Source organism: Geotrypetes seraphini, chromosome 3 (assembly GCF_902459505.1).
Source record: "Geotrypetes seraphini chromosome 3, aGeoSer1.1, whole genome shotgun sequence".
NCBI classification, from domain to species: Eukaryota; Metazoa; Chordata; class Amphibia; order Gymnophiona; family Dermophiidae; genus Geotrypetes; species Geotrypetes seraphini.
This window is the reverse complement of record NC_047086.1, coordinates 144,181,035-144,196,994: the sequence shown is the minus strand read 5'-3', so window position 1 is coordinate 144,196,994 and position 15,960 is coordinate 144,181,035. Positions and strand designations below refer to the sequence as shown.

The 15,960-nt window shown below is 42.4% G+C and overlaps 1 protein-coding gene across 4 annotated transcripts in view; it reads left to right on the top strand.

The window, feature by feature from the left end:
- ZNF512 (zinc finger protein 512) overlaps positions 1–15,960 on the top strand; it is a 98,284-nt gene that overhangs the window by 49,719 nt on the left and 32,605 nt on the right. For all 4 annotated transcript variants that reach the window (XM_033939145.1, XM_033939144.1, XM_033939142.1 and 1 more), the window contains 4 exons: positions 333–416; positions 10,235–10,359; positions 12,167–12,250; positions 12,352–12,492. In XM_033939145.1, coding sequence (XP_033795036.1) covers positions 333–416; positions 10,235–10,359; positions 12,167–12,250; positions 12,352–12,492 — 434 coding nt within the window. The remainder of the gene's footprint in view (positions 1–332; positions 417–10,234; positions 10,360–12,166; positions 12,251–12,351; positions 12,493–15,960) is intronic.

Below are 15,960 nucleotides of genomic sequence, written 5' to 3'. Positions count from 1 at the left end.
TCAATACTTGTTCTCAGGCAGAAAACGTTTAAATGAAGGAATTGATGCCAGAGAATGTGGTCAAGGCTTGTAGTATAGCTCAGTTGACAAAAATAAAGTTTGGGTAAGCTTCTAGAAGACAAGTCTATACTTAATTATTAGCCAAAAAGACTTGGATATCTCTTCTTCCTACTTCTGGAAGTGAGTGATAGCAAGGGTCTTCTGGGTTTTTCAGACCCAGACCGGCAATTGCTGGAAAAAGGATATTGGACTTGATAGATCTTTAGTTGTTCTCAGCATGGTGTGTCATATGTTGTTAATCTTTTGTTTATGTTTTCTGCTTTAATTAATAGGTTGTAAAAAGCGTGCCAGTGCTAAGAAGAATCCAAAACGCAAAAGGAATTATGTTCCAAAGGAACCTCCTTCCTATGCTGCAGGTAGGGGGTAAATGCAGCAGTGAATAAATATACATTCCCTTTAATTAATTAGCATACTGATTCTAGCTTTAACTCACATTGTGGGTAATTTTATAAGGGATTTGAGCAGTAGAACAATGTATTACTCAGGGTATTTGTGTATACAGAGTAAACCCTTAGAAGGTAATTCTATAAAGGGGCGCTTGTTTGGAGCCTGTTCTGTAAAAGCAGGCGCCTACTTTCCTTTGTAGAATACTAGTGTAGCAGGACAAATATGCGTGATTTGTCATCAATTTTTGTATGAAAATATCCCAGAATTACTTAAAAGTAATATCCTCAGTTATATGCCAAAAAGCTTTGCTTTCTGAGAGTTTAGCTTTACTGATGACGTCCGTGAATCCAAGACTTGTTGAGACTGATGAAAGGACTTTCTGTTGCACAGGAGTTAAGTTATGGAACTCCTTGGTGGGTCAGATACAAAACGGTTGTGAAAAGGGTAGGTTCAGAAATTTCTAAAGACGCAGCTAATCGTAGATTCTTTCTTTTAGTTACCCCAGTTAAAATTGATGAATTTTTTAATGATTTTATTATCCACATTTGATGCTTTCTTGAGGATTATATGTATATTCATTTTAATATAGGTGTATTTTATTATGTATCTGTTTTTACTTTATCTTCTTTTTAATATTGTGTATGTATATCATGTAAACAGTTTTAAACGGTATTTAAATTTTTAAAATAGATATTTAAGCATGACCACTTACAACAGCCATACAGCTCTCATATAATGCTTTCACTTAAATAAAAAAATTAAAAACATGCAGAACTTATATTCTATAATTTACATATGTACTTAACTGTGTGCATGTTCCACCAAGTGTATACCCACCTTCAAACTATGCACCATCAAATTTAACCACCATTTTATAGAATAGTGTCTAGTGGAATATTGGCAATTACATGTGTATATGCTGCTCTTCTGGTCATTTAAGTCATGATAGAAATACTCTTGTTGGTAGATCACTTTTTTAAAGGCATTTTTGTGTTTGTAAATGCACGTAAAAAGCCTCTTATCAAATTGCCCCATGCATAAAAGTGCACACAGTAACGAATCGTGCTTACTTGTACACAACTTCGATGTAGACGTGTTCTGGGGCAGAATTTTGAGAGATCATGATTTAAGTACAGTATATACAATGCACACAAATGTGCATATTTTATAAGTATGTGCATTCAGTTAAGACCAATTCTCAAGCTGTTGTAAATGTATGCAGGCTCAGCAATGGCTCTCCTCCTCTTGGCTGATAATGACTAGTGGGTGGGAGAAGGTGCACAAAGACTAGGGGCTAGATTTACAAAGCAAACCGATCGTGTACTGATCGGTTTGAGACCCCTTTGCAACCTGATTTCCCTTCGGCCCGATTCACTTACCTCTCTGCCGACCATCCTCTGATCCGCGCATGCAAATAAGGGCAATGGCATGCAAAGTAGGCAGGGACGCAATTTACTAACCAAAACCCTGCAACACCGACTTGGCTGGCCGATCACAAACAAGCGACTGCTGAGGACCAATCGCTCAAGCCCTTTCCAACTGCCCTGCCCGCTGCCCTGTCAGCCTCAATCTCCTGCTGCCCCAAATGCCTCCTGCAGCCCCGACTCTCCCGCTGCCCTGGATCTCCTGCCTGCCCAGATTGCCTGTCTGCCTCGACTTTCCCACCCTTCCCCGCAGTGCAAACCCGTGGTTTTAACTCACGGGTTAAAACTACAGGCTCCAAAAAAGTTTAAAAAAGAAAAAAAAAAAATCTCTGCCGGACCCAGAGGTCCAGCGCATGCGCTGGGATCGCTATAGAGTGATCCGGGCAGGCAGATGGGTGCATTCCTCCAATTGCTGCCATCTGCATATTGCAGTTTGGAGAATCCATCAGACCTGCCCAGATTGGACACGGATCAGTCCCGATTGGGCAGGTTCGTGAATCTAGCCCTAGATCCCTTTTCTCTCCATTCCTGATTCTGAAAAACTGTGTGACTTTGGACTTGGGGGAGGGGAGGAAGGCAGTAGGCTTCTGAGGACCAATTTGCACATCACTAGTGTAGGCTTTTAATTACATTGTGGTAGAAGACTAATTCATACAATACAATCTGCAACTTCTTCACATAACAGTTTAAATAGAGCCACTCAGTCACAGCTATGTGAAGTTTAAGAGGAGCCCTCTTTATTGTTGAAACCACATTACTCGCTTTTTGAATTCACCACCTCGCCCTCCCCTGTCTTCTCAACTCGAAAGCTTCAACACTTTATCCCTCTCATCCAGCCATCCCCACTCTCCCTGTGTGTATCTCGACCACGGTGTGGCCCCCTTCATACCTCTCCTGCACTCACCTATATTCTCTTACTCCTTCTTTTGCTCTCTGCTGAGGATATCAATCCCAGTCCTCCCAATCAACCCTCTCACCCTATTCATGTGGGTCACACCGCAATTTAACCAGTCTTATTCTTCTCCTGCCCCCCTCTCTGCCTTTCTCGTGTGCCCTGTGGAATGCCTGTTCTGTCTCCAACAAATTTATCTTCATCCATGACCTCTTTATCTCCCGAACTCTCCACCTGCAGCACTAACTGAGACCTGGATCTGCCCTGAAGTTTCTACTTCAGCTGCTGCATTTCTTTACTTGTATTAAGAAGAAAAAGAACCCTCCTTCCCCCACCATACAAATCTAATCTTTGGTGAATGTTGTTCAAGTTTAGTTTTCAAACTAACCCACTGGTTCATTTCTGTTGGGTGCACTTCTCTAATTCCTGTGCTGCTCTCCCTTTATACTGCCCGCCAGCTGTAGAGAAACTCAATTTTCAGTTATTAACATCCAGTATTTCCTTGGCACCTGGAATTTAGAGAAGGCTCAGAAAAAAATCCAAAAAGCAATTTTAATACTTTGAACCTCAAGATTAATCATGGCATTTAGATGTTTGAATCCTCCATCCCTCAACCTTGTCTTTCAGGAGGAGAGATATATGTAATACCTATAGTTCTGTTGTGTCCCTTCCGGATTTCATACACTAGGCGTTCAATCCCAACTCGCAATCTGAGAGTTGCTGAAATCCAACACTTTTCTGAGCACATGCTCCTCTCCCTTAGACTGAGAGCGAGCGCTATATCCAGTTTCTATTTCTGCAAGTAATCTGTGCAGAAGTCTTTGAATTGCTCTGCTTCCTATACTTATTTTTTTTTTGCTTAAAGTTCACTTTTTTGGTGGCTTAAGTGCCTTGAGATCCCTCTCTGGTGGTCCCCTGTCAGAGGAAAGGACATAGTCCCGCTTAGCCAGACTTCACTGAGAAACTTTGGTGGATCTGTGGAGCCAGCCTGCTGTGTGCCACCCTTCGTGGATTAAGGGTCTGTTCCCCTGGGAGTTTGCTTGCCCACTAACCTTGTCACGGGTTTAAGCACAGGCTGTATGCATTTAGAGCAACCCCTCCCTCTGGTTTCAGGGTGCAGGCTACGTTTTTTGGCCCCAATTGCATGGACAGGATCCTTGGGGGCGGAGGTTACAGTCGGTGTCCAGCCGACTGGCAGTCCGAAGATCTTTAAGGGCTCCTTTTACAAAGGTGCGCTAGCGTTTTTAACGCATGCACTGGATTAGCGTTTGCTAGCCGAAAATCTACCGCCTGCTCAAAAGGAGGCAGTAGCGGCTAGCGCGCGTGGCAATTTATTGTGCTCTATTCCACGCGTTAAGGAATACTTAGGGCTCCTTTGTAAAAGGAGCCCTAAGTCTGGTCAAATTTGAACTATTCTGAGGCAGAAAATCTATTTCTTCCATTTAGCTGCTGTGAAACTGGTGACAAGCTGGTACTGCTGAAACTGTAAGTAAAACCTCCATTATTTCCTATGGGAACTTCGGGGGTGGCTTGTTAAATGTTAAAAAAATTGTTTTTCACAATTTCTGAGGGTAGTAGGGTTCAGGTCCCTCCCCTCCCCAGACCCCCAAATCTCTATTTTTTATTTTCGGATTGTGTTTATTTTTGCTATTTTTGGCGCAAATTCACTGGCGACGACCATTTTGAATTTTAAACAATCTTTTTTTCAAAGTTTTATTTCTGCCTCAAAACCCCTCAATTTGATTAAAAATCATTTGGGATGGATTCCTCCAGCTCATAATTTGTCGACTGTGTACCTTGGTTGCGCCAGATCTGTGACCATATATCGTGTGCCACAGCATACTGGAGGAGGAGGCGGGAGATTTGGCCTGCACCTCCTTCAGGCCTCCCAGGACTGGGGAGCCAGCATGGGTCCACGATTTCGGGGAAATGTCCTGCCCAGAAGCCGTTCTGGAGTTTGGCACAAAAATGCCTGCATTCCGAGTCTGGAGTACTCTTGACACGGTGCAAGTGCCTCAGCAGGGCCCTGCAGTGCTCACAGTGTGGCTTTTCACTGGAATTGTTTTCGGCTTCTTTGGAAAATATATTCTTCGGACCCAGTTCATTGGACGCAGCTGGCGGGCGAGTTGGTTTTCTTTAGCCCAGTTACGCCAGTGGCAGAGCTCCATTTTCAGGAGCCCTCTCGTCCGGCTATGACAGAGCTCGTTTGCATTATGCCATTCAGATATTATGCCGCTTTTATCTCCTGACTCTGCCTTTGTTTTGGATAAAGCTGATTCCCTTGCTGGGACTAGTCTACAGTTCGGTTTTTGTTGAGGACCCCTCCATCCGTAGTCCCTTTATGCATGGTTTTCTCCCCTTTACAGCTGGGATTCTGAAAGAGCAAAAGAAAGAAAGAAAGAATCTCTTCCTTTTTCTACCATCAACAGCTTGGTCTAGTTACTGACCATAAGATGCCCAGGCTGCTCTTTCCGGCTCTCTCAAGCTTTTTCTATTGGCTCTTGCTGTTCAACAGTTTTGTGCTCCCTAACGTGGATTCCACCATGGCACAGGATACCCGATGTACAGCCTTCTCTTGTGTTGGATGAGTAGTGTTTAAGGACTTCCAGGATCGCACAGTGGATATTTTATTTATTTATTTATTTTTTAATATATAATATTTCTTTATTGGATTATTTTTTTAAAAAACCAAAAAAACCACATAATTTTTAAAGTGACTTCTTCAGGCTTCAAGGCGGCAGCAGCCTCCTTTGTGGTGCAGGCTGATCAAGTGAGATTGCGCAGGGCATCCTCTGTGAAAGTGGATGTTTGTCTCCAGCTGCTGGACAGTGTAGATTATGTGGCAAATGTCCTCTCTTATCTTCGGGTTCTTACCGCTTTTGCGGTGTCTGCATGCTGACCTTTTTAACTCTGTCCTTAGGCTGGGGACACTGCCTCCAAGGCCACATTCAGCAGTCTTTCTTTCAAGAGAGCTTCTTTTTGGGAACAGGTCTAGATGATCTCGGGCCAGTGTTGCTAATCGCCACCCTACGTCTCTCCCTATGAACAAGTCTTGCTGGACTTTGGGATGAGCCAGTAGTAATTTTTGTCCCTCCTGCTGTTTTCGTCAGAGATCCTTGGGCTCTTCCTCCCAAATATTCCCAGGGATAGAGTCCCTGTGCCAATTTTTCCAATTCCAGCCGTCCTCTGACATCTGGATCACAGGTGGCTAATGCTCCTAAACAGTCCTTCAGAGGGCCGCCTAGCTTAGTTTTACTATGAGTGTACTCGCATGTCCTCAGATGAATGGATGCAGGATGTCATTCGGGAGGGGCACAAGAAAGTTTTCTTTTGCCTGCCTCTGGATTTGTTTATGGACTCACTGGCATGTCGGCCGGAAAAAGAGTAAAAGATCCTCATTACTTTGCAGTGTCTCTTTACCATCCGAGCACTAGTACCCGTTGCAGACCATGGCTCAGGTTTCGACAGATTCTCTTTATAATTCATCATAGCAAAGTACGATTGGTGGACTGGAGGCCCGTTCTGGATCTCATGTCAGTCATTCGCTTCCTATGCATTCCTTATTTTCGAATGGAAGCTGTGGGCAAAGTCATTGCTGCTATCTCCTGGGGAGTTCTAGCGTTCTTGAATCTCGTGGAGGTTTTCTGTCATATTCCAATCTTTCCGGAGTATCGCAGATTTCTGCGTTTCCATGTTCTGCAACAACATTTCCAGTTCGCAGCTCCATCTTTTGTGCCTTGTGACGGCGCCCTGTGCTTTCACCACAGAGATGGTAGTTGTGACAGCTCTTCTCCTCACAATGGCTGGAGTAGGGAAGCTTATTTAATAAGTGCTAGGAAAAATAGGAAGTCAAATTAGCTAAGTATGACAGTAAAAAAAGACTCCTAATGGTATATTTTTTTGCTGGTTATCTCATAAATGATTAAATGTATAAAGTGATATACTTCACATACACTCAGAATTGTGTAATTCGGCCAAGAGCTGAAGCTCCTATAGTCGAACCCATCACCCAATCAGTGTGTATGGGTGGTGGGTTCGAGTATAGGATCTTCGGCTTTTGGCCGAATTACACAATTCTGAGTATATGTGAAGTATATCACTTTATACATTTAATCATTTATGAGATAACCAGCAAAAAAATATTCCATTAGGAGTTGTTTTTTTTTACTGTCATACTTGCCATTTCTCCTCAGACAGGATGTCCTGGTTCCTCCTTATTTGGATGATTTGTTGATCTGGGTTCTGTTTTGACAGGAGTGCGAAAGTGCGATGGAGACACTTCTATAGACTTTAGGTTGGACTGTCAACTTCCGGGAGAGCCAATTGATGCTGTCTCTGTGCCTTCTCTTCGACACCTGGCAAGGTCATGTGTTTCTTCCCGAGGCTCCTGGACTGTCCGACTCCTGCAGCCTGGCCTTATTTGCAGGTGATAGGGTCTCTGACTTCCTCCTTTCTTTGGGCCTTCTCTTCGACACCCGACAAGGTCATGTGTTTCTTTCCAAGGCACATGGACATGAACTACAACTCCAGATCAGAGATCTCCTGGACTGTCTGGCTCCCACAGCCTGGCCTTATCTGCAGGTGATGGAATCTCTGACTGCCTTCTTTCTTTGGGCCTTCTCTTCGACACCCGACAAGATCATGTGTTTCTTTCCAAGGCACATGGACATGAACTACAACTCCAGATCAGAGATCTCCTGGACTATCTGGCTCCCACAGCCTGGTCTTATCTGCAGGTGATGGGGTCTCTGACTGCCTCCTTGGAGGCGGTCCCCTGGGCCACAGTGTACATGCACGCTTTCCAGGAGTCCCTCCTCGGTGGTCTCCGCAGCGTCATCCCTTTCAGCTTCCACTCCCCTGGATGGTACCGGTTTGCAGCAGTTTGAGCTGGTGGCTTCAGGGGCTGCTCTCAGTCAGAGCAGGCTTCTTTGGATTTGAGTGGATGTCTGTTATGATTGATGCCAGCCTGTCGGGTTGGGGTGCTCACTGCGGGACCTCCATTCAGGGGCTTTGGACTCGTTGTCCAAAGCATTCATCAGTCACTCATCTGGAGCTCCAAGTGATTTGGCTGCAGTTTCTCGCTCTCCACTCTGGAAGGAACAGCGGTGTGAGTACTCTCTGACGATGCCATGGCATATGTAATTGGTCAAGGGGGCACAGACATACTCCCTTGGGCCATCAAGCTCCCATGCTGTTTCATTGGATGGAATCTATTCTTCTGTCTCTATCAGTGGCCCATGAGACCAGAGTCAACACAGTGATGGCAGCCATCCTCAGTGGACCAGTCCTAGTTCCGGGAGCAGGGTCCATCTTGCAGACAACTTTCCGTCTGCTTGTGCAGCGTTGAAGGCAACCCAGTTGGGATTGATGGCTTCAGCAGAGGACGAAGGTCAGGCGCTTATTCAGTCACAGAAAAGAGCACAGAGGCTTAGGGTTGGACGCCTTGGTCCAGCCTTGGACGGCTCACGAGCTCCTTTATGTGTTCCCTCCATGGCCTTTGGGTGGTTGGTTCATCCGCTGGATGGCAACGTATCCTGACCTCGTGATTCTAGTTATCCTGGACTGGCCTTATTGTCTATGGTATATGGATCTCATCTGTCTTCAGCAGGACAGAAGACTCCAATTCTCTCTTTGTTGCTACCTTCTCAGTCTGGGTCCAGTGCCCATGGAGAATCCATGGTGCTTTGCTATTCTGGCATGACTCTTGAATGCTCAACCTTTCTATAGCGCAATTCTGCAGATGCAGTCCTCGACACATTTATGATTAAAGATGCCCTCTGCTATGGCTTCTTATGCCACAGCCTGGAAGGTCTTTACAGTGGTGTACTAAAGACCAGGTGGAACCTGAGAGGGCTCCCATTTCGTTGGTCCAGGCTTTTCGTCCAGCAAGCCTAGAGAGGGTTTTAGCAATGGCCTCCCTTGAAGTTCAGGGTATGGGCTGTTCGTGCTTCTGAGCACACAGAGGCTTTAGTTCACTTACTTCTCATCCAGCTGTTCCCAGATTTTTGAGAGGGGTGCTTTATTTGTGACGTCTTTTGCATCATCTTTTCGCTTTGTGGAATCTTACCATCATTTTTTAGGATGATCAAGACTGTACTTCTGGTCGTCATTGTCTTGCATGGTGTATTTCGGTGCTTCAGGCTCTTTCATGCAGGGAAACCTTTCTCCGTATTCCAGACACAGGAGTTGTTCTCCGTAGTGTGCCTTCCTTTCTGCCAACGGTGGTTTCCAATGGCCAGGTCAACCAGAAGGTTTGTTTGCCTGCATTTCCTTCTGCAGGTTCGGAGTGACAGGATCAGATCTTGCACAAGTTGGATGTCAGGAGAGTCTTGCTCCACTATTTGGAGAGGACTAATGATTTCTGGCTGTATGATCACCTATTTGTCCTGACTGCTGTGTCTTGCCATGTTCGGTTGGCGTTCAATTCCTTGCTAGGTCAATGGGTTTGTTTGGCCGTTTTCTGTATCTTAATAGCCCACGGCAAACAGCCGCTGGTTTCTCTTATGGCCCATTCAACTAGAAGTGTTACTGCATCATGGGCGGAGTCTCGCGCGTTTCATCCAGATGAAATTTGCAGGGCGGCTACTTGGTCCTTTTTTCATACTTTTCCCTATTTTACCGAGTTAATGTGGTGGCTTGTTCAGCTCAGTGTTAAGGGCAGGCTCTTCTGTCCCTCTCTAGCTTCTACCATTGCTTTGGTATGTCACCTAGTGTATGGAATTCGGAAGGGATGTAACAGAATGGAAGATTAGGTTTTTACCTTCGATTATCTTCTTTCAGTTAGTCCCTGTAGGATTCCGTGCAACCCGCCCCCTCTGTGTATAGCCTGCTTCTTTCTGCCTCGATTATTCTTCTTGCAGGCTTGAAATCTTTCCAGCCCATTGACGGATCCTGTGAGCAGTTTTCCACTTCTGCGAGTATGCTTTCTTGAAGGCTGTCTCATGTGGTTGTTCATTGCACACAGCATGTTAGTTCTACATTGTTTCTAAATGTTTAGCTGGATTGCCTTTGTGTCTGTTTTTTACTTGTTTCATGTTTTGCAGAGCGGTTCCGAAATTGTTTGTGTTGCTGGGGATCTTTCCCCGTGCCCCCCTTGTCCTGCATTTGTTCAGATATGTTGCTTGGCTTTGGGGCTCAACTGGATATAGCTCTAACTCTCAGTCTAAGGGGGAGGAGCATGTGCTCAGAAAAGTGTTGGATTTATGCAACTCCTCAATTGTGGATTGGATTGAACACCTAGCGTATGGAATCCTTCAGGTACTAACAGAAGATTTTCAAAGGTAAAAAATGAATCTTCCATTAGTTCAGTTACAGGGTATCTTCTGGGGCTATTAGAGTACTAGCTATCATTATTTCCTTTGTCTGTTAGACTTCTTGAGCCAAGGTTTGGTAGAATTAATTGTGCTGAAACTGTTGTCCAATATTACCGACTTCTTTACTGACCCTTTGATTGACATGTATTTTTGATCAGGGAGTATTGAAGAGAAGTGGTACCTAGAGATCTTGCACAATGGGCAAGTTACTTGTCCAACGTGCTCTGTAATAGTAAGGAAGACAGTGGAAGGATTAAAGAAACACATGGATCACTGCCGAGAGGTAAGGAGGCCATGGAGGCCAACTACAGACAAGTAAATGCAGAGGGGTAGAAACTGTTTAAATTTGTTGGTTGCCAAATCTCATTCTGTGTTCTGTACCAGTGTTTCTCAACCTGTGTGCCTTCAGACCTGATCAGGTATTCTATGAAAAAGTCACTACTGCCAGATGGTTCAGGTCCAGACCAGCACAAAAGTTCTGCTTTTCAATACCTTGAAACAGCAAGAAATATGTTTATGTTTATATTAAAATATTTATATACCGCATATACAGTCAAAAAGGAACAAAGCGGTTTACAATATAACTCTTATCAAATTTATGTAAAGAACTCCATTTAAATAGGTAAGAAAAAGGAAAAAGAATAACATTTCTAATATATAATGTCCTAAAACATCCAAATTAACAAATGAAATTAAAAATTAATTAATACAATTTTTAAAAAATTAGTAAAAATATATGAATGGAGACTTCATCTCATCAATTTAAAAAGGTCATTTGAAAAAAATATGCCTTTAGATGTCTTTTGAAATTTTGAAATGATATGATATGAAATGATATGAGAGCTAAATGTCAAATATCTGCTAATAATAACAAGCTTTTGATGATATTAACAGGAGTTTCCATACAACAAATAACACATAATTGGAAGTACTGTAGAAGACTGAATTATTGTTTTTGGTGGAATTCAGTTTGTCATGTGTATAAAATGGAAAGAGCGTTGGCTGTTCAAAAAGGTTATTATAATCAATTTAAGGATGTGAGGGGACCATTATTAAATTATAGTAATGAATAAGTTACATTTTTTCCAATCTTAATATACATGTGGATTTGGGGTGGGGGGGGGTCTTGGTTTTTCATTAAGAATATATATATGATTGTCTTAAGATATTATTTTCATGTGGTATATATTAGTGGTATATGAATTTGGGAGGGGGTGGGGTTAAATCTTCTTGGTGTATGATATTGAAGATTTTTCAAGTGATGTTGTAATATAATTGTTTGATATTTACTGTACACTTGATGTAAGTCTAAAAATGAATAAAGAAATAAAAAAACAACAACCAAATAATGCTCTATGTGTTAACATCAAAATCTTAAATTTGATCCTAAATTCCATTGATAACCAGTGGAATTTCAAATACAAAGGAGTTACATGATCACGGATACCAACAGTAGTGCTTAAATGTGCAGGAGCTCTTTTCTGAGCACTTATGTAGTCGCACATCTCTCTTTCCTTTGTACATATAGCATGAAACTATAGAGTGGGAATTAACAGCATGTAGAGCACAGATAGCAAGGCTCTGCTTTGTGCAACAGATAAATTGCATGGAGCACATCTTCTGCTTCCCCCTGTTGAGGGTCCCTTTTTGAGTCCTTCCAGCTTCTGTTGGGACTTTTAGTGCTTCTCCAGCTTTTCTTTTTGTCCTGTAGGTTCCTTTGAGTTTGCACTGTCTGCCTCACATTTTTAATGTTAGAGTTGGGGAAGCAGTGTTCTCTGCTGTTCGCTGAATATGTAGCACACTTCCCCTGTGGTTTAGAGGTTATGTGATGACTAACTTTTTTTTATAAACTGATAATACTGGTTATTTAAACAAAAACAATTTTCTCCCTTATGTGCCTCCCCCTCAAATTGATGACAGTAGCTGTAGTAATACAATGACAAACACATGGGTTTTAGCTCCCTGAACAGCAGTTATCAAATTAAGCAATCCTTTAAACAATATGAAAGATGTGGTTCACGCTCTGGTATCAGCTTTTCGTTTTTTTTACTTAGTATGACAGAAAAAATATAGTTTGTTTATTCTTACAGGACTCGTACACCTGCCAGCACTGTGGGAAGAAGTTCAGATCTTCCTCTGGGATGACTTATCACCTCATGGCCTTTCATAACCTGGTATGCAATCTCTCAGCTAACTTGAGAGATTAAATTTCATATCTGGAAGGGGCAACTATGACCATGGGATAAAATGTTCAAAATGTATTTATATTTTTCAGTTTGCTCAGGAAGACACAGATGATCATAATAATCAGTCTGATGATCGTAATAATCAGTCTGATGATCGTAATAATCAGTCTGATCGTGGAAAACTGCGCAAGATGCTGAAGTGTTTGGGAAAATTAAAGTGTACGAGGGAGGTAAGAATCACTATTATTGTAATTTGGAACCTTTTCTAGTCTAGATATCTTTCCTGTGCACATCTCCCAACTGCTTTCTACCTTCTCCCTTTTATCATTGGTCACCATGTGTTAGACTTTGATGGATCCTGGATATAACCAAAAGTGCAACCTATGCAATTTATAATTTTATTCCTCAGCATCCTGCTAAACTGATGGGTTTTGTCACCCTACCAGCAGGTGGAGGCAGAGAACATGAACATTCCCTGAGGACAAGCAGGAATTATATTCTCACATGTGGGTGACATCATTCACGGAACCCGGTACGGACACTACCAAGTGCACTGTCACTTTAAATTTTTTGGCAGTGCCCATACTGTGCACGTGCTTGTGCTATCCGGCCCGACGGGACCATCAGTTCTTCATTTTCCACAAAGCTGAGAAGCTATGTCTTTATTTCTCTCTTGAGTGCATCAAACTTTAACCCTTATTTCATGCCTTCCCCTACTTATTATTTTTCTCGTAGTTTGTCGTTTTTATTGTGTTACAGTATTTTATCCAACTTTGGTTCATTTTTGTCAATTTTTAATTGTTTGGCCTTTGGACCAATCCAAGCCCTTTTTCCCCCCCAGGAGCATCAATTGTTTTTGGCATTCTAGTTACTAAAGCTCCCTGGGCCATTGAGAAATTCCAGGGTCCTTTCGAGGGGACGGCCGCTAGTGGCAGGGCGGCGGGTTTCCTGCTTTCCGGCGAAGAGGTGTCTGTGGTGCACCTTTTTCAGAGGAATGAGCTGCCAGACCTGATTCAGCAGGTCTCCTTAGTGCTGTGTTTTGAAGAGGTGCCACTGGAGACCCTGCATGTGGGGGGGATCCTCTTTTTAGGGGGATCCGATCTGCTTCCCGCTCTTTTCCTATGCATCAGGATATTCAGGATATCGTCCTGGCACAGTGGAATGTGCTGGAGGCGTCGTTTCGGATCGCTTGGTTACTTGCCTGCCTGGTGCAAAAGTGGTGGACCTCATGTATCACTTAGATAAGATTTTAGATAGTGCTGGGGAGGAACCTACTGTCTTGGTATATGTAGGTACCAATGACATAGGGAAATGCGGTAGGGGGGTTTTTGGTAGGAAGTTAAAATCCAGAACCTCCAGAGTAGAATTTTCTGAATTGCTCCCTGTTAATTTGCAGGTTCCAAAAGGCAGGCAGAACTCCGGATTCTCAATGCGTCAGTGAGGAGATGGTGCAGGGAGGAGGGTTTTATATTTGTTAGGAACTAGGCGATATACTGGGGAAGGGGGAGTCTATTCTGCAAAGAAGGGCTCTACCTTAACCAGGGTGGAACCAGGCTGCTGGCATCAACATTTAAAAACATAATAACATAACTTTATTCTTCTATACCACCATAATCAAACAATTTCTAGGTGGTTTATAGAAAAGAAGGCTGGACAATCAGCGAAATACAATAGAAATAATTAAAATACAACAAGTTTCTTAAATATGTTCAATGTAAAATTTTGTTAACAGTAATATCCACATTTAGGAAATGAATTTATCAAACAACGCTGACTTAATTACTTCGGGAATTTTCAGTGTAGTGGTCCTCTGACCCCCCAAAGGGAGCGTGGCCGGTGATTTTAAAAAAAAAAACCTAACGCAGCTTCATAAAAGGGGGGGGAGTTTCAAGTTTAATAGAGTTTGATTTTTACGCAAAGTCATATAATTCAATGCGTATAACATGTTTCCGTTATATAAAAAAAAAACCCAGGGTGGACAAAATAAGATAAGATAAGACATTACATACAGATCATTTTTGTTCTATTACAAACTAATACAAACTGGCACAAATTGATAATGGGAGGGACTACAATTTATTTAAAAAAAAGAGGAACATTTAAGGTAAGAACATAAAGGAGATTAATTTGTTGAGAAAGAGGTTGTAAGGAACTTCATTTGGGACACGACGCCCTGGATTTCATGGGAGTCGGCCGAGTTCTGTGGAAGATAAACAACAAAAAACATTTTGGTGTTGGGTTTTTTTCAGTTCAAAGTGTAGAATCAGGGCCAAAATGCCTGTCAATGTATGCATATCATATTTCATGATTTTTATTTTACTTTGGATATATCGGTATAAAATGTCATACATGCATATCTTTTTGTTTTTGTTTTCATGTTTAAGATTTGCTACCCTGCTCAATCGGTAGAACCTTCTAGGCAGCTTACAATTCTAATAAAAAGAGGGGGATATCATGAACTTATACACAAGACAGTGGGGGAGTGCCATGGGGAACTACAACAGTAGATAGGATAGTGGGTGGTTAGCTAATGGAGATGATAAACATCAAGGCAAGATTTGGATTTTCTACAGGGAAATACTTTTAAAAACAATAGGCGGAAATATTTTTTCACTCAGAGAATAGTTAAGCTCTGGAACGCATTGCTAGAGGTTGTGGTAAGAGCAGATAGCATAGCTGGTTTTAAGAAAGGTTTGGACAAGTTCCTGGAGGAAAAAATCCATAGTCTGTTATTGAGAAAGACATGGGGGGAAACCACTGCTTGCCCTGGATCGGTACCATGGAATACTGCTACTCCTTGGGTTTTGGCCAGGTACTATGGACCTGGATTGGCCACTGTGTGAATGGGCTGCTGGGCTTGATAGACCATTGGTCTGACCTAGTAAGGCTATTCTTATGTTTTTATTTTATTAATATGAATGGGGATAATGGGATGACAGATTTAGTGAGACAATGGCTAACTTAACATGGAAGACGAAGGAAATTTATTTTTCTCTCTGGAAATGGCTGACAGACCTGATTGCTTAACTGGGCTGTTTTTCAGATCAGCATAAGCCCTTTGATCTGCTATCTGATGTTTGGAAATGACCATATGTTTAAGTTGGACCCAGAAATGGATGATCATGCAAAAACCAAAACAGACGAAGAGTAGATTTATCAGTGACATGACATGCCTGGATATGAGGAACAAGGTGACTGGGACCAATAAGAGGTTCTCGGAAGAAGGAGATTGGGTATAGCATAATCTGTCCAGTGGAGATTGGCTGGTATTATATATACTGCCCCCCTCCTTGGGGAGTTATGCAGAGAAGTCAAGTGCCCTAAGCGACGTATGCATGAATTTTTAGGGCTTTCCATATGGTCATATGGTGTAAATTGTTTTGGATAAAAGTCTATTTCAAGAGGAATGAGAAGTTTGTTTGGTGGCTGGATGGCTGCTGCCTTTCGGGCTGTTCCTGGTTTGGTCCCCTTCCTGTATTGGGTGCATGAGTTTTCCACAGAGAGAACTGGCTTTGAGGTAACATATATATTTTCTTTAATCTCATTTATAGATTATAGTTATAATTATTGAGGAATCAGGTTTATTAGTAGGTGATTTGATAAGCCTCCAGTTGTACATTAACTTGCTGCACTAGTTCAATTTTTCCCTGTAATTATCAAATTAATTCTTTCAATAAACCAATTTGATTATTTAAGTT